We start from the raw sequence: 22589 nt of genomic DNA, 5'->3' as shown, positions 1-22589 counted from the left end.
CTCATCGCAATGGCAGACTCTGCAGCGTGTGAGCAGTGTGGTTGCGATAAAACGATCGGGCCCTTACTCTGTGAGGGCTCTCGTTTTGAGCAAGAGCGTGCCTTCCTGGCTGCTACACTCCGCAGCTTAGACTGTCGTCACCTTACAGAAACCAGTAATCTTGGACGGTCGTCCGCTTACAGAAACCGGGATTCTGGGGCCTTGGTATAAACCCTCATCACAAAGGAAAGCGGTGAAGGCGTTCCTGAAGTTTTTAAAGGACTCAAGATTGAGTTACCGGCTATAATCTTTGCGCTTTAAGTGTACGCCCTCTGGGGACAGACTCCATGGACTTATGATTAACTCATTTCCTTGCCTCTGTTTTTTTCATTTTTATCCTTTTGCACCCCTCCCCACGTGTGAGGTAGATTATTGGGCATCACCTGGTTAACCTCCCTGCCTTTCCGTCCCTCTGTTTCTCTCTCTCTCTCGATGTCGTCTGACGGTTTTCAGCCGCCGCGCCGAAATTTTCCTCCCAAAAGATCTCTGCTTTTCTCGCCGTTCTCCCACTGCTTTGGGGAGATTTCTTCCCAGGCGCACACTATTACCGGTAAATAGTTTTGTCGTTTTCATAAAAATACTGCATAAATATAACTGCTGCTGCAGGTGATGAAGGTGCGAGCAACGTTGGCCGTGACACCACCTTTAGCAGGCACCGAGGTTGTCCGACACTGGGGCTTCGCCCGCGAGGGGCGCAGCAGGGTTTACGGAGCTTCTCCCAAGCGAACACCCCTAATGAAAGCCGGGCGCCAGGCCGGGGGACGCTTGTACCCATTTTTACCGGTGGGTGTCCGGCGTTTGGTTTCGAACCGACCACCTCCCGCAGCCGAGACGGGCGCCCAACCCTCTAGGCCACGGCTGCGGTTTTCATAAGAAACACTTCATTATCCTGGTTGGTTCAAAGGGCTCTCCCGCCGGTGTCCCCTGAACGACAGCATTCTGCACTAGTTGGTAATTAGCGTAGATAGTACTCCAGCCGTAGTTTTTAGACTTAGAGGATTCAACCTGAACTTCTTCAAGAGACACGTTTTCCAACCCCACCAAACTTTACTGCGGAAGGTATAATCACTAGAACAAGGTGCTCCCTTATTTTCAGGCCAAGAAACTTCATCAGGCAAGACGAAACAGTCCGTAATTTTTTTCTGTTTCTTTTGGCGACGTATACTCTAGTCTTCTGGTTCTGAATGCGAGCGTTTAATTACTACCTTCAGTGGGAGTAGATTTTGTTTGGGGTGTTGTGTGTCGCGTACTGCCGCTGTTTTACGTCTTGTTTCCGCGTATTTTGTTCACTGTCTCATGAAAATATCAGCCTGCCGTTTTATCTTGCTTTTTATTTCACCTTCTTTCATTCATTCTGAGTTTTTCTTTCTCCCCATACCCTTTATCTGAAACAAATCTTCCTTGAATTTCTGTTTACTTTCCGAAATTTTATTAATGATGGAGTGGGCAGGTTATGCACAACATCCAATGGCGTAGTTGCTAGCCTGTTCGTCCGACTTTCCTAGCGTTCATACGTGTGCTGTATACAAAAAATAAATACTAATAAATTAATTGCAACATTATCTGAGCTCTGTTCAATAAAAAAAAATGAGAAGTAAGCTAATTGAGAACATTGTTGTTTTTCTTCACTGTTCACTGCGACGTCCACATAGTAGTTTGTTGACAGGACAACAATGCCATCTTCAAGCTTTTGCTGTGCGTTTTTTCCTAACCTTCCGGGTTCAGCAAGGTGTTCGAGTGAACTCCTCTATGTCTGTGAAATATTTTATGCACGCCCAAAGAGCCGCGGTGGCTGCATGTGATGGAGTTCGAATACTAAGCAATGTGATCCTGATAGCCGCGGACACTTTTCGCTTGGGGTGAAATGCCAAAATTCCCGAGTAATAAGACATGCTTGCATCTTAGACAGCCAGAAGGTCTAAGATATTGCAGCAATCGTAGAGTAGAACTTTCCTTTAGCGACCTTAAAAGCGTTTTCAGGAATCAATCAGTTCCTCTTGATACAAGGGTTACAGGTGAATTTTGGTGAGACTAGCTGTGCTAGGTGTGTTTCATGCTCCCAATTCACCCCGGTCAACCAGAGAACAAGCGTGGTAGTAATAATGAATAAGTCCTAAATAAAATGAGTGCAATGCCTTATTTTTTTCTCAAGCAGTTTGCAAGCTGTAATGCTGAGAAATCTGAACTATTTACTTATAAAAATGAGGAAACGCTCGTAAAAAAAGCCGTTCATCAGCAGCTGAAAGAAAACCAGAAGCAAGCACATTTCGGTGTATAGCTGTCCAAATGATGTTTAAACAAATCAGAATCTCACGAAAGCTCCATATGTTAAGCAGGCGTCTGGAAGTCTGCACTTCTTACAACAAGCACAGGCTTGGCACCAGAATTCTGGCTGGTCACCCAGCAAAAAGATCACAAGAATTTAAAGCGTTTCTTATGCATGGGCGCGTTCAACGACAATCCCTCACCCTCGCCTCCTCCTTTGAAAGCAATGAAGACAGGAAAAGCGTAAAATCTACGACGCTCAAAGAAAACATAGCAAACAAGACGTAACATCTGCGCGCCCGAAGGCTTCGTCAGAGCATTCTGCGTTCTTTGTTTTTTGTTTTTTCCTGCGACCCAAGCAAGCCATTACAAGAAGATCGTTGCGTCAAAGAAAATCGCGCCGCTTGGGCCGACCTTACGTTGCATAGCTCCACTATGAACCGACTAGACAAACATCGTCTTCCTTAAATATATACACAGCAAAAAAAAAAGGTAAGCTCACACTACGGGACCCTTGAGATTCTCCTCTGGGCTCCATAACTGGTGAAGCTGGTCGTCTTAAAGCTCAAAATTGACTTGGGATGAAGAATAACGGTCTCAAAGAGGACCCCTTAACGGCGGGCTTTCAAGGACCCAATTGATGTTTCGCCCGCTCACTTTGCGGCTCGCATTGGCCATAAGGCATTTCGCGAATCGGTAGCGCCTCCGGTTTTGCCGCTATCACATAAGTTTTCATTTGGCCCCTTCGCGCACAGCCGACTTCGACACCTCGGTTGTTGCAGGCATAGCCCCGAGAGGGCGCAAATGGATGTTGCCCCGATGGCTATCTCCTTATGCTCGCCTTAACCTCCTCCGTAATGGTTGTATTAGCAGCCTCCCCCCCCCCCCCCCTACCCATACACACCGCGTGCGTGCGCCTATAGCTCAGCAAAGTTCCTGAAGCTCGCTATAGGACGTAAATTCGGAGCGAAACTTTCGAAGCCCTGTTCATTTTTCTTTGATTGGTTTAAGCCTGGTGATGCTTTGCAGGTACAGGCTACTTCTCATTCCACTTTATTTTTGACGTTGCTTTCCGGGAATGAGACTTCGATTGGGGGGGGGGGGGGGGGGCTGAAGAATACGGATCGCTCTCTCCGCGTTCCGTGATGCAGCTCTATTCGGCACAAAGCGAACCAACCCCCCCCCCCCCCCCCCCTCTTTTGCGTTGAGAGCCGTGCTTGTAAGGAACGCAGTGCATAGTGTCTGATATAGCAGGGATCGGTGATAACTCTTTAGGGATAATGCCGAATATGGTGCCGAAACGGTAACGATCCAGCCCTCTATCTCTTTCTTTCTGTTATATTCTCTTCTGGTCTCCTATTTATTGCGTTTGGCTTGCGCTTCGGTCTATTTGTAAGTCACACCGAGGCAATATAAGAAATCATTGGCGATCAACACCACTGAAATGTATCTGCCTATCAACAAGTGCAGTGCGAGTCCACATCGTCGTTATTGTACCTACGTAGGAAAAATGTGTAAAGAGAACAAAAAAAGCTAGCAGAGCAGGTAGTCGGGAAATAGGATAGAGAGCATGGAAAAAGGAAGGAAGGAATTGAGGAAGGGAAGGAAGGAAGAGAAGGAAGGATTGTTGGAGGCAAGCAGGCAGGCAGAGCAGGCAGACGGGGGCAGGCAGGGGCAGGAAGGAAGGCAAGGGCATAGAGAGGCAGGTAGGCAGATGAGGACAGGCAGGGGCAGAGAAGGGCAGGCAGGCTGGGGCAGACAGGTAGGGCTAGGCAGTCAGGAGCGAGCAGGCAGTGGAAGGCAGGCAAGCAGGCACTAAATGCAAGAGTAAAGGGAGATGGAAGAAATATTTGCAAAGTTGCTTTCCGCTCATGATGTTCTGCCTTTCTGGCCGGGCCTTCTCCTTGTCTTCTACTGTCTCAGAAACTGGGAATTGAGATAATACAGCTTATACCATGTAAAGCTAATACTTCTGCACCCGGAAAAAATATTTCAGCTAAAACACGTATCGCCTGCTTTGTTTCGTAATTGCACCTAGCGAAAGGTTTCAGCTTGACGGATCATTTTCTTTAAACTAACAGAACAAACAAGCATTTTAGCTGTTCGCTTTAGGTCAAGGTTATGAGACCCGTGCCTCTAAAAAAATATTTGTTTATTCAGTCGTTCTGTTGGTCCACTCCTTAGCGGGGCCTGCTTATGGGAGTAAAGTGGTAGTAGCGTGGCGTGCTGAATACAAGCGCGCGCGAGAACTTGAGAAGCTGCAAAGCTTTTCATTTTTCTTATTCGGTAACGTCAGCAGACATATAAATATGATATATTAATAGAATCCGTGAAATGATTATCGGTGTTATATGAACAATTTTCTGCCGAATCTCTGAAGAAAGAACTGCTCTCAATCCGACCACAGCATGCTGCGGACATCGCCGGGCGCATATTTTATGGCCTCCTTAAAGACTATGTTGAAAAACGCGGCAGCTTCGCGAGAGTCAACCAGGCCTCCTTGTTCGACGATCACTAATATGCTGTTCACAGACCTAGAGCTTCTCTCTTTGAGCTGTCCGCAAAGAGGAGGGAGGAGTGGAGGCCGCTTTATTGCTAGCGCTTTTGCCTAAGCATCCAATACTAGCGAAGCCGTTGAAAGGAGGGGAGGGGGCCCTGTGGGCTGCTTCAATCACTCATTCACTGCGGGCGCTTGGTGCGGGCTACAAATGCGAAATATGCCATCCATCACTGTCTCCTAGCATAGCAGGACAGCAGGTGGCCTACGGCGGCCCATAGAGGTCTCGGAGGGTCATATGAGGTCGCGCCGTGAACAAGGTGGCTCCTATAAACTTAAAAGGGTCGTTAGCGGGTTCATGTAGTTGCGTTAATTATTTACGGTGAAAATAAAGCTGGCCTCAAAGCGAGAGAGAGGGGAGAGAATTCTTTCGAAGCGCAAAGATGAAGAGAGTGATGTCTTGCTGGCGTACAGTCTCGTCAGCATCAGATAAACAAGCTGGAGCCCTGGCCGTCACACTGTGCATAGCTAGTTCCTTGATTTTGTCCACTCCGACTACCTCAAGCCGGTGCTCTCTTAGCTGTCACTGGACTGAATGTACCGTTTATTAGCTGTCAGCTTTTCACTGCCGTTTCTCTTCCGTTACTTACTCTAGATTCCACTTAGACGCAGCGTGTTATTTTGAAGTTTCTTTCTTCGGGAAGTATTCTGGCTCTGGAAACAAGAATTTTTGGCAAAAGAAAAAATTGAGATCGGCTGGATTTTCTACCCGCTAGTAAAAAGTAATGTAAAACAACAACACTGGAAACGATATCTACGCCTATGAGAAATGTGTGTGGAGGAGTAAGGTTGTGGAGAAGCTGAGAGTTCACAATTACGATCTGCTTTTGCGAGAGTGTTCCACTGGTCGCACTTTTTATTAGAATACCCCGACAGCGTCTTTTCAGAACTGAGCAAGTCCTATACTGCAACATGTCTAAAATAATTCGCTCAGTAGTGATTACCATGAACAAATAAACATGTTTATGTATTTTTAATGTAATATAGATGCTTATTGCTTTCAGAAGTGAGAAGTCACCTTTTGCGATGCTTCCGCCACAAGTGCGTGTTGCAAGAATTTTCAGAATCTTCGCTGCAATCGAATTTCTATAGTAATAGCGACCTACTTCCTTTCGGGTAGGCGTGGCGGAGGTCGAAAGCCATCGATTCGGCTGGCAATTCAGGATGCCTGCATGGCATTAGTGTAAGAACGGAACGGCGATCTATTTGCACGCAGTCTCACGTTTTGAAGAGCGGCATGGCGATGTATCATTCAAGAGATGCCAGTACTCAGATGAGCAGCCGAAACTCGCAGGTTAACCGAACTTCTGAAAATGAGGTTGAGGACAGAACAAGGAGGCCACGAAAGGAAAGATTATTGGTCGACGTTGAGTACCTGCAGGATCGGCTGCATGCGCTGACCCTCTAGACAGTCGGGCATTGCATGGTGCTGCCCTCACAAAATTTTTTTTAGATGGTCCATGCTCTGTTTGTACATTTTTTCCCGTAAAGTAAGTAGACTTCTCTTAAAGAAATCTTATAGACTAGTCTCTATAAGATGCAAATTTTGCAGAGAGTTTATAGGCAATCTATGCATTGATGGCCACACATTTGTGTATAGACTTTTGTATGTATACAGTCAGTCAGTGGACAACGAATAGACAAAACAAGTGTATAGGAAAGCAATAGAGCCCATAAGAAGTCTATGGAGACTCTATAGGCCATTTTCCTAAGGATAGTACTCCGTTTAAAAGAGATGCCGAGAGAAATGCAGGCTGGAGAAAAAGCTCGAGTTGATATTCCTAGGAGAAAGTAGATTGTGATGATTAATGAACTTAAATAATTGATGAAACTGTCTCTACGTCTCTCCTGAAAATTTGCAACTTAGCACTGAACTGCAACGCAGCATCAGTTAATCGCATCAGAGTGCCGTATTTATCATCGGGAATATCTGCATTGAAAATCATTGGCACGAAAAAGCGTGCCACCACAAAAACGAAGCTAACCACTTTGTTGTAAACAAAAATAACCAACAAACGATACTGCCATGTTTAAGGTTGTTTAGAAATGCTCACGAAGCTTTCTTTCTAGAAGCTAACTAAATAGATATCAGCTTCGAAGTGTTGATGTCAGAAATGCGATTCCAACAATATTTATGTGCGTGTCTGTCTGCAAATACCACGATATTGAAAGTGGCGCTTTGTGTTTTATTGTTTTATTCTTTCGCTTGCCTTAGCAGCAGAGCAATCTGCGGTAACAATAAAGACAGCCAAATCTAAAACTCGCTTTTCTGCGCTCGGAAAACACAGAAAGAATGAGTCGGTTTGAGTGAAACTAACAAGCGTTTAGCCTCACATAGGCCACCCGCAGAGACAATAGGAAAATGTAACTGATATAGGGCCTCTTTGACTTCGTTTTCGGCTTACTTTTTTCTTTAATTTTTAGAAGTTTCAGTTGCGACTCACATTCATCGAGACTGCCTCTGCCGCGGCCCCACGCGACACGAACGTAACGGAATAAGAACGCGCGTCACAGGCGGCGAGTGCGACGCAGTTCCGCTGCCCGTAACGAACAGCTCGGCAGCAGAAAATGAGTTTCTGCCCGCTATGTCAAACGAGGTTCATTACCGCGCACCTCTCGTTTCTCCTTTTAGTTTTTTTGTTTGGCGTACCGTTGCATTTTCGCTTTGTTTCTGCTTTCTGGTTTTGGATACCCGATAAGAAATATTAATTAGGCCGTGTGCCGAGCTGAAGGCGGATTTCGCGTGTCGAAACAGGCGGGTTCACATTTCCTTACTTAATTATCATGCAGCGAAAGTTCTACGTCAATAGAGAAATAGCCCCACCAGCACCGGTGGGTTAACAGAGATGAAACGTGTCCTACCAGGAAGGAACTGGTGGAGGGAAAGAGGTTTTTTTAGGAGAAGACGGGAGTGAGGAGGCGGTGGAACGACGGCTCGAATGGTGCATAATGATTGGTTTATGGTTTATGGGGGTTTGACTTCCCAAAGCGACTCAGGCTATGAGGGACGCCGTAGTGAAGGGCTTCGGAAATGTCGACCACCTGGGGTTCTTTAACTTGCATTCACATCACACAGTAGACGGGCCTCTAGACTTTCGCCTCCATCGAAATTCGACCGCCGCGACTGGGATCGAACCCGCGTCTTTCGGGCCAGCAGCCGAGCGCCATAAACACTGAGCCACCGCGGCGGCTAATGGTGCATAATGAATAAACCTCACGCGCGAAAGACCGCCTGTTATAGCAGGAGGACACGCCAGTTCAGCACGTGTACACGAGTGGGCTTCTGCTGCCAGCCCCCATTAGGTACCAATACAAGCGTTGCGGACACGACTGTAGATAAGCTGTTCCAACATCGAGCGATTTTCTCTTTTCAGCTTTTGCTCGAGCTAAACACTTTGCATATCACAACGGCCTACATTGATTCTAGGTCTCTGCGACAAGCACGAAAATGCATTGTGTACTAAACCAATAGAGCTATGTAAAGTAGCAGCCTCTTGTGACAGCTGTTTCTATACTTCAATTCCCCAGTACATGGACGCTTATCTGTAACACAAACACGACGAACTGTCCAAAATTAGTTGCGCAGCCTTTTCAGTGCAGTGATTACTGTGGCTGATAATTGCTCACGAAAAATCGTTGCAAACTAAAATGGTCGTTACAAACTTGTACGATGCAGCCCTGCGTGATGAGCACATTATGAGATAACACTGTTTGGAGAGGAGCCTAAGTAGTCCTTGCTGTGCTCCTTTAAATTTACATCCCGACATTGCGCTATTGGCTACAGTGACAACTCGCTCGCCTTTATATCTATGGAGGTGTATTCCGCTCTGTACACTACTCTTATTTTATCCCTACTAGGACGTCGCAAGCTCTAGCGATTCAAATGAGGATCGAATACTTTCTTAGTCATCTTAGTAACTGATAAAATTTTGCACTGCTACAAGATTTCACCGGAATTATAGTGTCACGTATGTTAAGCTTCACAATTAAGGTGCATATTATTGCTCATAATAGGCACAGAAATGGTTGTTTAAAACCTATATTCCTAATTTCCTGGAACTCTGGCATCTGGCGAACTGATTTGCGCACCATATTTTCGTGCGATGGAAGAAAAAAAATCAAGGAGGGGGTTTAATTGAAACAACAATAACTAGCGCTGCACAGTCCGTCAGAAGTAAATAAAACACGTGAAAGAAAATTGAATAAAACTGAGATTAGATTGGATCCTGATCTAAACTTTCTACAACCTACAAAAGGGCCTTTTTGCAATAATGCAGGTGGCTATTCAGATGTGCGTCTTCTGGGCTATATGAGCGAATGTATTGAGAAACTATTTTTTAAAGATCTTCTGCAGGGCTTTATGAATGTGGCACAGGGCAGAAAAGAGAATTCCTCGCGTCTTTGATGTGCAGCCAGGAATTTAAAATCACAGTGTGGGTTTTTCGCACAGACCGGCGCCGACCGCACAATTGGCTTTTAGACTGTGAGAATATCTAGCTTTGCTTTGTTCATGATCTATGTTCACAAAACTATTCCCTGACCTCTCTGTATCCGGGCCTGAAAATTACGCCACACTACCAAGAATATATGGTGGCTGACAGATTGTACATTGATTAAATATTGTTATGAAGGTTTGCCTACTCACTGAACAACTGAGACTAATTTTTCCCCGAGGAAAATGAATGCGCTTATCCCACCATGCTTCTAAAATATCAGCACTGCTGATTCGAATATGAGGATTTAATTAAAAAGACATAATTCTATTTTGAAGAAAATACGCCGCAATTTATTTTTATGGGTGGAGATAATACTGCAATAGCCAGTTCGTAATTCGGAATTTTCGAGCATTCGCTCATCATGTTAAAATCTGGAAATAACAGAAGGGCTTCACTCGGGCAACTTGATATGTAAATGGGTGTGGGCCGCACTAAACACCGGAGAAAAATATCTCATTTGAATCGTCTGTGGTGGCAAGAACATTTCAGTTCGGATAAAATTGTTCAGATGCATAGCAACGCACCCATCAGAGGCGGGCTGCGAATATTTATAGTGGCAATCGGCGTAAGCGCTTAAGCCTGTATGTTATTTCATTTTAACTTTATCGCAGGCACAGCAGCGTCGACACCACTCGTTCTTTCCACATGCTGACCTTTATTCAAACCTGAAAGAGCGTAGTGTCGTCACAGTCAATTGGGAAAAAGCGCTACCCATTTTTGGCGCTCCACAAAACTCTGTTTTCAGTGCCTTTTTTGAATGGACAACATAACTGGGTCAATATTTTGAAAGCGATAACAGAACGTCTGCAACTTCTGTAAGCTAGTTGTTTCCAGTGTTGTTTTTTTCGTGTTTATCAGTGCCTTGCGGTGGTCGAGAAATTACCGAGTGGCGTGCAGCTAAGCCAGATCATCAGTCTCTGTTTTTTTTAATCGCTTTCTGCTTGCAATGATTATGAATACAACCATATAAATGACTTTGCGCTCCCCCGGTGAATCGAACGCACAATAACACCGCCGTGTCCTTCTTTGCCAAACTCTCCTCTATAAACGCTACACGTTCTGACAGTAAAACCTTCCTTTATTAACTGTGCTCTGATTCGGGCATTGCGTGCAAAGCGTGGTGGTGGTTCCATCGATTTCTCAGAATGGTTGCTGAACGCTACGATTTACAACCTCAGGCGTACTGTATGGCATGTGTCGCTTGAGCGTCGAAAGTAGAACACTCTTGCTTTCTTTGCTTCGAGTGGGTTTATTGCCAGTTCGCACAATGAGGAGTTTAGTCTGAATAATGATACTTTGTCTCGGAGCGACTGCTGATAAAATTTTCGTTCTATGATAGGAGGAGGAGGAGGAGAACTTTAATGGAACAGGAGAGCGTTCTCCGATATAAAGTGTCATTATAGTTCGTGTGATTACCTGTACACTCAAGAATGAAAGGGGCACGAGGCTTCAATATCTCAGAGTATAGGCTAGTGTAGCGAAGTAAAATGGCGTCTACAGGCTTCGAAATAACAGTTAAAAAGGAAATAGGCGCAAAATACACGTCGGCTTTATGTATCTGATTATTCGTCTTGAAGATGAAAGAAAGTGCATAGATTTGAAATTTTTTCTGCACTCTTATTTGCAAGCATTCTGTGGATAAATGAAACGAATAAGTCATATGCGTATTTTTTATTTGCCTAATTATTTATATATTTATTACAGGCTATGTCTCATAAAAAACGGAATAAGGTGATGTTCATGCACGTGAAGGAATGAAGGTGTTTATGCAGGGTGTTCCTCAGGGGTCTATATTAGGGCCCCTCTTGTTTATTATATACGTTAATGATATCTCTCTGATACCAGAATCACCTGACCTGATAATATATACAGAGGACACCAATTTATTCTTCACAGACCGTCCGCTGCACACTCTAGAACAATTCGTAAATTCTTATCTTAGAAAGTTGCATATTTGGCTACAGATTAATAAAACACTTAAAATTTTTCTAAGGCAAATGACATTATATTGTAAACAATTAATACTCTTGAGCGGTATGTTTTAAATGTAAGATATGCAAATACAAATGGCTGACCATAAAAACAAGTGGCTGACCAAATTTTTCTCGGTGTTTGGTTTACGAAACTTTTTCTTGAAACACTCATAACGGCCATCTAGTTAATGATCTAAGTAAAGTAGCTGGATGCCTGTATAAAATCGCTGGTTTAGTATCTGTCTCTGACAAGCTTCTACTATACTATGCCCTGTTTTATTCTCGACTTGCATAATGCATTCGTATTTGGGGCAAAACAACACATAAAAACCTCAATCGGCTCAGTGTCGTACAAAAAACGGCGCTAAGAGCAATAAGGATACTACGGAAACCTGCAATATCTGCATACTGCTACGCTTTTTCAAAAGAAGAGTATGCTCAATGAAAATCAAAATTATTACTTTCGTTTGTCAGAGTACATCCATTAGCCGAAATTACGTACAGAAATTCCTGCTAACAACTCGGCATGATATTACCTTAGAATCCACCGAAAGTTTATTCATAAGTCCGAAAAAACTATTTCAAACAAACACTAACTTACCAAGACTCCTCTGTTCTTAGTAGGTTCGATCGAGACGTTGAGTTTTCTGTCAGCAATGCTACATTTTCACGAAACATTAAACAGTACCTAATTGCCAAAAATATTGAAGTTTGTTCACTCAAAAACTTTCTTCGGATCTTTATCCTTGGGATGACTTTGTTCGTGAGTGACAGTTGGGCACCGATAAACCACATCGGCAGGTTATTATTGCATGCATGCACTTGATCTTGCTTGTTTGTATACTTAAGATTATATTGTTCATGTGACTCTCGCTATACAGTCTGTGTTGTGGCAGCTTTTGCGCGCGTACAACATTTCTACACATGTAAGTACTAATTGTGCTGTGATGTATGTTTTGATAGTATCATTTCACTCGTCTTCTGCATCAAACTGTTAGGGGGTCGAGGCCTCGTCAGGTTTTTCAGCCTCTTGTCTAGGCTGCCTTTTTCTTTGAATGAAAGAAAAAATAAAGGAAAAAACTTCTTCATTTTCAAGCACTCAGCGCATGAACAAATGAATATTGAGTGTCCTGCTTATAGGACTCTTTTAGTAAAAGTAACAGCCATATCAGCCGCACTATTTGGCGGCGTGCATTTCAAATTCATTCAGGAATCAAATCTCTATTCATGCATCTTTGATAGACAAAATGTCCGCAGCAATATTTCCCATGACACGAAAATTACCTGCCGCTCGGAGCGAGTCATATATCTTTCTGCTGCATTTGTGTTTAGTTTTCACTATGTGCATAATCATTTATGCTTTGCATGTCAGCAGCAGACCTCTTGTCTGGCGAAGTGAAGGCATTTTTTACTCGCGCCGTCCACCAGCGGGCCATTTCTACCCTGACACGAATTATCCGCTCGCTGAACGTCGCATTTTCTCAGTGCAAACATCGCAGAGGGAAACCGCATGGATCGAACACCCAGACCACGCGCACAGCAGCGCTGCAGGAGGTTCCTGCATTCGTAAAATATTTTGCGACAAGCTCGTAGGACGGAACCACAACGGCGCCCTGCAAAGGCTTCGTCGTCCTAATTGCAGCGAGTCAAAAGAGGACAGTCCGCGCAGACCGGAGTAGGCTACGCAGTGGAGCTGCTTTGCTTGCCTCCGTCGCCGAAATCTAAATGTGTGTAACTTCTTCCGGCAACAACCGCGCAACAAAATCAATACGCCGCCACCGCGTACTGTGCGGTTTTCATTGGGGAACAGTGAACATGTCGGCGCGTGGCTAGTTTCAGGCCCCCACCGAGTGAATGACAGAGGAACAGAGCCGAGAAAACACGCGCTCGCCATCGTGCAGTTGAATGTAAGTAACCCGACTAATGCTAACGCCCGCATATATATGTGCGTGTGTGTGCATATGCTTGAGTGCGAAGGGGTGGGGTTGCCGACGCCTTTGTGTGACCCCCGCTGGTTTGTTTGGTTGTTTGGGCGTGTAGCCAACACAGTTATCGTGCTTACGTGCAACCTGTGCGTCTTTTCGACTCACTTTTTATATGCTGGCGAGAGAAATATAAATGTTAAGCAAATAAACCAAGGCCTGATAAAAGCAGTGCTGGCTTTTTCTTACGACAAACCGACGCTGAGAGCACGAGGCAACAGGCCAGAAAAAAAAAAAAACACTGCGGTTACTCGATCTTATGCAGGGCGTAGAAGTCGTGCCAAAGCTTCTGGAACGAATGTGATGTGCACCTTGATATGGAAGGTCTATTGGATTGTCCTCTGTGCTGTATGCTACGAACAGAGGGCGGAATGGTTGTCTAGAACACCTTCTTGGCGTGTTTCGGCATGTACACGCGATATCTAGTGATGACAAATTGTTAAAAAAAGCGTGGATGTAAGCATGTGCACTGAAACTCACAGGATTCCTGCGCCTTTTTTGCCTTCCTGGTCGCGGTTGCTTTAAAAGCTGCGGAGCACACAGTTCAGCCGTTCTAGATATGTTTTTCCCCTTGTACAAAAGCATCTTTTAGGCGAGCGGCTAAGGTTTGTCCTCGAATATAACCATTCGAGAAGGTGTTGGGGTCAGGCCTAGTTTGGGGCGAAACAGGGTTCCTTGATACTATTGTTTGTGACATTGTGGCACAGAATATGCAGGAAAACTGAAGATGTGCCAAAAAAATGGGTGCTATTCCATTGCACCACCGATATACACACTACGCCCATCTGCTACGCAACGTCAATTCAAAATAAAGAAGTTCAGGTAGTCAAAAAGAATCGCGAGGTCTTTCTTCACAACCATGTCCCTCACAGCCCGTTCATAAATTTGTGACGTTAATCCCCCTCCCAAAAAGGGAAAAGAGAGTACAGGTAAGCGATATAGTATTTATGTGAAATCCTAGACTATACACAAAAGTAAATGATAGGGTAGCGCTGGAGGCACAAATAATGCTGATAATACTGACCCACAATTAAAAAAAACTTAAACCGAGGTTTATTGTGCAAGAAGAGAAACGACATTCGATAACTCTTCGGTGACTGACATGCTTTTAGCCGATTAAGAAGCAACAGCCTCGTTTGGGACTGAGCTCATTCATAAGCCTGTGCACATAAAGTCATGTCATAAGTCAATGTGCCTGTTGCTTTGACGTATTGTTCGTGCGTCACATCTTGTGTTGGGTGTCTTAAGTCGTAATGATAAAAAAATGAAAAAAATGCAATGAATGTAGCGGAAAAGGTGAATAATCTATTATTTGGCCCGGATAAACACCAGCGCTTTGTTGTCACATAAAGCACATTTATGTAACATTTAGCTTTTCTCCTGCTTAAACAATCTGGGAAGGCCACTTTTAGAACGTGGATTAGCACGCTTCTGAAAAGAGATTAACTTCACCGACATAAACTCTTGTCAAATACGACCGCTCAGTCCTGTGCAAAGCCTTCAATAGAGCAATTGATGTAGTCGGCCAAGGCTACAGAGCTCTTAATAGACGCTGCGTGATTAAGTACTGAACTTCCGGAAGCTAAATCGAACACCAGTGGTGCCTATATTGCGCGTCCAGTTATCCAGTCTATAATACGTATGCCTAAGTCTTTTGATGCGCGGCAGCGCTGAAAAGGATTAACGTTTGATTTCGTGCTCCGACTTCGCAAGAAGAATGGCGCAGTGCTCTGATCCTAAATGTAATCTTTGCTTAAAGGCAATAAAAATGGTCGAGTAAACTCTTCTGTTTAAATTTAAATGCAAAGAAAAAATTTATCCTGACGGCCGGCTATCCTGTATAAGAGAAGTATTTTCTCTTTTGTACTTGGCATGAACTGTCTTTGTAATGTCCTGAAAAAATGAATCACTCAGAATATGCTTGATATTCTTGTAATCTTCTGAACCCGCAGTCGTTCAGTGTTCTTTGTGGTGTAAATTGGCTTCTTCAGAAAAATGATCTTAACAAAATATCATTTTAGTGACTCGTGTGTTTGAGTAAAGAAATAATCGAATATTCGCGTCTTATTGCATATTGCGAACGGTGATCAAGAGCAGTTCTCCGAGTCCGCGGAGAAGCAAGATAGCCGTCACGGTTTAATAACATCTCAGGATTTGAATCCAATTGTTCCATTAAAACAGGGTCTTTGGTTTCGCGGATGAAGCGGTTTCGTAAAACAAGAATCGGAATCGAAAAAAAAAAACGCAATGCGTGAAGAGACTAACTACTAACGGCTGCATCGCAGTGCACTATCGCATCAAGAAGTGTCATCCCATGAGAAGTTCTCGAGCAATGACAATCTATCATTCAGCTTAATTCCACGACCGCTCCTCCCTAGCGGCGCAGAGATCATCCGTGATATACTACTACATTTCTTCCTACAGGAGAGTGGGCCGTTCGCTCTCTACGAAACCGTCATTAAAGTGCCATAATGTGTTTTAGCGGCAACCGCCGTTCCTTCTCTGCTGTGCTACGTCATGCCAAAAATGGCGGGTTATTATAATGGTTTCCTCCCTCTTCGCTTCGTGGGTGGTTTTAGGGAGGTTGGGCGAGAGAGGTGAAAGAGAGAGTCATCACACCAAAAGAACATCTCGGCGTTCGCTTAGAGCCGACATGTCCACTCTTGCCCAAGTGATAACCGTGGACACTGAGTGCAATTACACTGAAGGAAAGAATGACTAGGAGGGAGGGGCGGTGGCCTTTATGAGAGATGATGTCCAATATCGTAAAAGGTATGAATCACCCTTCTAATTTCTCCCGGCATTGAGCATAACTTGTCAGTGTGCCTGGGCGGGCGTGTTCCCTGGGCGCCCATTGCCTCTTATGTTTTGTTACGTTTGGTCTTTTGTATGTGCGCCATGCAGAAAGCCGTATATAGACGGTGTTTGAAGAAGTGATCTCGCAATGGGCGTCGTTTCTATGATACGTGCCGAAGCCAGCGCACATTGTAAGAGACGGCAATAAACTTTAGCTCTTTAAGTGGAGTAGCAGGCCAGGGCCCTGTTACCACCGGCCGACCTCTCCGCCTTTCTTTCATTAAAATTCCCCTCTCTCTTTAGCTCTTTAAAATATACAAGTTATGGCTTCATTATCTGAAAATGTTATGTAAACAAAAAATTACCTTCTCTATACCTATATAAAGTTGTTCTCCTTAAAAACCGATTCTTGTTTTACAGACAAATATAAATGCGGCTGAACAAAGTACTTCTCAAATAATTCACACTAGATTCGAAGACACGATCGCAACTGTTGTCGAGGAAATCAGTTTTATCGTAGTTTAAGTCAAAAAATTATCAGTGAACCTAATGGTACTTACTTGTGTCCCTGCCTCGTCACCCGACATAACTTCTCGTGCATAAAGGAATCTACCATCACTAAGCGGAAGCCTCACTTTAACACTCGCTTTAGGTACTTGATTTCCCAACGTGTCCAGTCTTAGCGCCCTGCTTTCCACGTGTGCTACGGGCATGCAAAATAGGACCGCGTCAACATTCTACGTCTTCGGCACTCAATCGCAAGCGTTTTCTTCGATTCGCAGCCAAAGCTGCAGTGTGAGCAGCAGCTGCTGCCGTCCACTAGAGCAAATGCTAGCGCAGCCAGCGAACAGGCCATCCGACAGGGTGGAGGGCGCTAGCCGGCTAATCGCAGTGACTCATTGCTTCATAACGCCCAGAGGATTTTGGCTTCTCGACGGGAGCGAATGCACGCATGCCAGAACACGCATGCACGCATGCTGCAATGCTGCTGAGCACACCATAGACATCTTCCTACGTAAATATCGATTGTTAGGCGCGGAGTCCACCGGCTGTTGGAAGACGTGAGTGCCTGGGACAAGCTCCAGAGGCAAAACGAGTGTTGTAAGTGCATAGTATGCGGGGGATGTTGAGAGGGGATCGAGGGAGAGCAAAAAAAATGAGGGCGAGGAGGAACTGCTCGGCACTCATTATTCTGCCCGTGCTGGTCGTGTGTGCCCTTTCCTGCATCGGCAGCTGCTGAACTGCTGCTGTAAGGGAAGTTATCCTGCGCCACTCCCCTTCCCATTCTTTCTAGTTCGAGGGCTCCTTCATGGATGTTTTTAAGGAATATCAAGGGACGAACCAGTGGAGCTTGGGCGCTTTCTTCCGCACTTTTTTTCCCACGAACTTTTCCGCATTGGAGCGAACTTAAAATCCACATATTCTGCCCCGCCCTCTCCTCTTCTTTCTTAATCCTGCAACTAAGAGCAAAACGAAGAGGGGTATTAAATGTTTCATGTTTTCTTGCATGAGGAAGCAAAAGTGCAGCCTTAGCCCAGTGCCCCTATGAACGAATGCGAGCCGCCGCGGTGGCTCAGTAATTATGGCGCTCGGCTGCTGACCCGAAAGACTTGGGTTCGATCCCGGCCGCGGCTGTTGAATTTCAATGGAGGCAAAATCCAAGAGGCCCGTGAACTGTGCGACGTCAGTGCACGTTAAGGAACCCCAGGTGGTCGAAATTTCCGGAGGCCTTTACTGCGGTGCCTTTCATAGCCAGAGTCTCTTTGGGACGTTAAACCCCAACAAACAATACCTACACGAAAGCTGTGTTCACTACCACAGGGGGCGCTCGCAGACGTAGGAGGCACTCGAGGAGTGTGCGCCGCAGTATGCGAAGGTGAGTGGCTGGCTTTTGCATACTTATTGTGCTTTTGAGAACTGCTTTCGATGTAGAGCTTTTTAGGCTGCCAAGTTTGAGTGACTTCATTTGTCAGGAAGCATATCGCACGGCAGCCTGGAAGACTGCACGAGAAATGTGCAATTCGGAGAACTACCATGGTGATTGAGCTCCTAAATATTGCGAGGGGTATATCCGGCATCAAAACGCACATTTACCGGGACGATTCGAAAAGTTATCGGCTTTGAAATCATGCTACATAATTTTTCTTGCTGTTCTGAAAAGTACTTGAAAGCAGGTCACGAATGGCTGCTTTAATATGTGCATTGTGAAAAAAGAACACAGTTAAGGAAAGTTGTGTTCACATCTATTTCCATGGGCCGTGTTACCGTCCGGTACGCACCAGTCGCAGCTCTGGCAGGCACATATAGTGATGTTTTAACTATATAGAGTGTTATAAAATAAGCGTTAAGGGTTTCAAATAAAACACGATAAGCAGTGTCTCCCTCCTGTGCTCGTCTCTTTTGCGCTACATCTTTTTTCAAGCAGTGCGCATAAGTAATCATTGTAAATCTGTTATGCGTCCAGACGGAGGCAAAAAGTGAGAAAAATAGCCGTGGTAGCGGTGTTGTGAACTAAAATTAATTACCTTTTCAATTATTGCAGTTTGCGTGCATGGTTATATAGAAACCTCAGAAGCAGTGACATTCAAACACTATTCTATTCTGATGGGGAGTCATTATTTTGAAGAAAAAAGTTGGGCTTACGATATTAAAGAACACGTTCTTTATATGAGCCATCAAAATAGTCAAGTGGAATGTATGTCACGATGTTTCTCTACTAGAAGTGGTAACTACGAAGCTCAGGGGCAAGCAGTTTGGACAAGCGGCGCATCAAGGTTCGCTGCTGTTAACCTTCTAATTAATCTGTTAATCATTTCTGCTGCCGTGTTGACCTGCATTCGCTATGAGGTTATTTTCTTAAAATATCGTTTCCTTATGTCTTTTTCTTCGCATTTGAAACCTTCTAAGGCATCCAGGTGAAAGCAGACATCTTCAACGTCCGTGATGTCGTGTGCAACACTTGCCGGTGCCATGATGTTAGTAATGCAGAGGAGAAAATAAAAAGGAGGTCAAGGACTTGCGCTGCTGTTTTCACTTTTATTCTGTCGCTACATCGCTTCGCTCCAGGCTGCCAGGAAGGAAGTATTTGCTCTCGGACAAACGCAACAAAAAATGGATAATAAAGATTGCTTCCTTACTTGGCTACCCATACGGGAACAAGAAACTGTGACGTTGACATGAGCAGTGCGCTAGAATCAAGATAATTAATCAAAAGCCTACTTTGTTGACCTTCCTAGTCCCCTTAAAGTTTATATCGTCATCGCGCATCTTTCATTAATGCCAATATGTATGCGGTAAAAATGGATGCATTGATTCAATTTCTCCGTGCGTTATGGTGTGCTTCAGTTCGAACTGCTTTTCAAATGTGGGTAAGAAACTCTAGGTGTTGTTTTAACCGAGCAATGATCCACTAATGTTGACTCACTCTTGCTCTCGGTGTGTAACTCATTCCAACCCTTTCCAAGTTATTCCGTTGAAATGCTACGAACAGGATCCAGTTAACTAACACAGATGTTTGCGTGATGCAATCAGAACGGAATCTATCTAAGCCAATTTGGAAGTCAAATTTTTCGCATCTTCCAGCGATAGCTTGATATTGAATTAGTTCTGTTTTTTCTGGCCATGCGTATGTTTTCTGTGCGGGATGCAACGCACCTGTCGACCTTGCTGACTGGCCAACTAAGGTTCCTAAGCGACTACATCGCCAGTACTTCTATTGACCTCTTAAGATACTGTGCAGCAAACCTTCAAGAAATTTTGCGCCAGCACTTCATAGTACCCTCCTTTGGATGACGGCCATCGTTAGAGAGCGGTGTAGGTGGTCTTCCAGACTTCCTGCAGCAGCACCTTTTGAGTTTGTGAACAAGAAATGCATTAACATGGGGTCAAGCTGGCTTCAACTAATTTCAAGTAGAGTCATCACGGAGCTCTGAAAATTCAAAGATAGAAAGGTTCACCGGAAGTAACCAGCCAGTATGTGCGAAAAAACCCCGTGCGCAGATGGTCAAGCCGGAAGTGGAAACCTAGACCTCCTCATTAAATAGTGGCGCCATATGCGATTTAACTCCAGCGTGAGCTAATGGTGGTTTGTGGGTCACCCGAAACTGTCGGAGCGTTGCAGACTGCGATGAAAACGCTTGGAGTAATACTGGCATAGAGGATTCTGTGCGCTGATATTTACCTTACACTTAGTTTACTTTCCTCTATGAAGTGATGGCTTGTATTTTTTGACCAGGATCTTAATGCCATAAGGAATATAGCATAAAATAGAAACAGAAGATCTTTCATGTATCATAATTATCTACTTGTCACAAGCACTAGTTCAGGGCGCTCTCAAGACCAGTCAGAAAGAATTAGTCACTGATCAAGCTGGTCCTTTAGACACGATGCATCAGCCGAGGACTCGAATCCCGCTTGGCAGATCACGCGTCGCAGGGTTCGATAAAACTTCGCAGAGGACGGCGTAGCGCATGAGCGGATGTTTTATTTTATCTCACTTATTTCCCCATAGGGATATTGAATCTCGAGCAGTACCTGCAAACACTGCAGTCCTTAATACTATCCTCAGCGTCTTGCCCTGTCAAAGAGGAAGAGTAGACTCTCCGCCAAAATTTAGGCATCCAATCAGAGACGACGACCGGAATTGAATCAGTCGAGGTTGTATGTTTCAGGACAGTAAAGGTAAGGTTGCTTGGTTTGTTCAACGCGCTGTACAACAAGGCTGCTTTGTCAAGAAATAAAAATTTTCCGGTGCAGAAAAAAGGAAGAGACGAACGATAAACTTGAAATATTCATCCAGAATCACAATGGGAGGCCAATTGGCGGCAGGCACACATAATCCAGCCACAGGCATTCCTTCTTAATACAGAAGCATAACCTACCTGCATGTGTAGATGCAAAGCGAGAACATGAAATTTAAATTTGTTGTTGCCGTGATGTGATCTCTAGTTTTTATCATGGACACAAGAAATCATTAACTAAACGCAAAAATAAAAGTTTGTCGTTGCTTTTATGTGCTCTACACTTGTTCTTTTTCTTATTTTCTTTAGTCGGTTTTTCGTGTTTTTTTTTTGTATTTAAAACTGCGCCAGATAATCTTCACTTTCTTATTTTATCTCGTTTCATGTAGTTCGGTTTCCGTTAGCAACCTTATGTTTGCCCTGCACACGTTATTTGCTACACTTCCTACTGTCTTGCAACTTTCTCCGCCTTCGTTTTATCATGCGCCTTCCGTACGAGAACAAGAGCTGGAACGGAAACACATCATGCAAGGCGAGAAAGTAAAGAGCAAGAAATGGTGAGGCGCATTGGCGCGTCTCCCAAAACGCACCGTACGGCTGCTCCTTGTTGGCTGGCCGCTGCTGTATCCGACACTGCACCACCACCGCACACATCCAGACACGCACCGCGCAGCTGACGAACATTCTCCGCAGCGTCCGCCTCCGACCCGGCTCCGCGCCGGCGGTGGGTCGCCTCATGAAGCCGCCGCCGCCGCCGTGACCGGGAACAAGTTGACTCTTAGCACGAGCGAGCGCCCGAAAGTGGGCCACTGAGCTGCGAGCGAGTCAGTCACCTGTCTTGGTACGGCACGAACACGCGTGAGAAACAACATCGACGTTGTACACACTCTCAGCGCACATTCAACGCTTGAGAATGACGACCATCAAGAGTAACGGACTCCGTAGGGACCCTTCGACACCCTAGGGCCATATTATTCTTCAGTGTCCTGGTATTAGAACGCGTAGAAAGGGAGGGGAAATAAGAACGGCGATCCAAAAAAGAGAGGATGGTTTGGACTCAAGGGGCGGCGTGCGCGACCACCGGCTTCGAAAAGGGCGTGGGTGATGGGCTGGCCGTAGATGAAGGTGAAGGTCGGATGACGAGAGCGCGCACCTCTTTCCGAAAGGCGACTCTCAAAAGCGCGCGAACCAAACCGTCCGCCACGCATTTGGTGGCGAGAAAAACATCGGTGGTTGGCGGAGAAAGCGTGCCAGGAGCGGCCGATGAGGTGCTTCTATCCCCCGAGCCTGCTCTCGCTGCTCTGGCGGGGATCGATGCAGAGCGCTGCCGAATATCGGACGGGAGCGCGCGCTTTTCACCGGGCGCCCCCGCAAGGCGACCTCTGGACAAGCATTTTGGCGCCACCAGGAAATGTGAGCGCGCGTTCCCCGCAAGGCGAAGCGAACGGGGAAGAGCGCGGCTTCTTTTCTATGGCTGCTGCTTCCACGTGCTGAAGAGTTTCCCTCTGCTGACAGGAAGCTTTTTCTTGAGAGTATGCAGCTGACAGACCCTGAGAATAAAGTGTGCCGCAGTCGCGTTCAAGCCATTTCGGTGTTCTTGTGTACAAGGTTTGTGTCTGCGTGCGTTCGTGTGTGTATTTGTGAGCTAGAAAGTGAGCGAACAACAACGAAATAAATTGATATGACGAAAGGAAAGGCGTAGGAACTGTCCCACTCTGAAGAGATACCTCAACCGCGCAATG

The 22589-nt window shown here is 45.2% G+C and overlaps 1 protein-coding gene across 1 annotated transcript in view; it reads right to left on the bottom strand.

The window, feature by feature from the left end:
• Nucleotides 1-22153, bottom strand: part of LOC144094816 (protein turtle-like) — a 118655-nt gene extending 96502 nt beyond the window's left edge. Inside the window, exon 1 of the mRNA XM_077628705.1 lies at nucleotides 21438-22153. Coding sequence (XP_077484831.1) covers nucleotides 21438-21585 — 148 coding nt within the window. The 5' untranslated portion in view covers nucleotides 21586-22153. The remainder of the gene's footprint in view (nucleotides 1-21437) is intronic.
• Between the last annotated feature and the right edge of the window lie 436 nt (nucleotides 22154-22589).

This window comes from Amblyomma americanum, chromosome 6 (genome assembly GCF_052857255.1).
Source record: "Amblyomma americanum isolate KBUSLIRL-KWMA chromosome 6, ASM5285725v1, whole genome shotgun sequence".
NCBI classification, from domain to species: Eukaryota; Metazoa; Arthropoda; class Arachnida; order Ixodida; family Ixodidae; genus Amblyomma; species Amblyomma americanum.
This window is presented reverse-complemented; position numbering and strand designations above follow the sequence as displayed.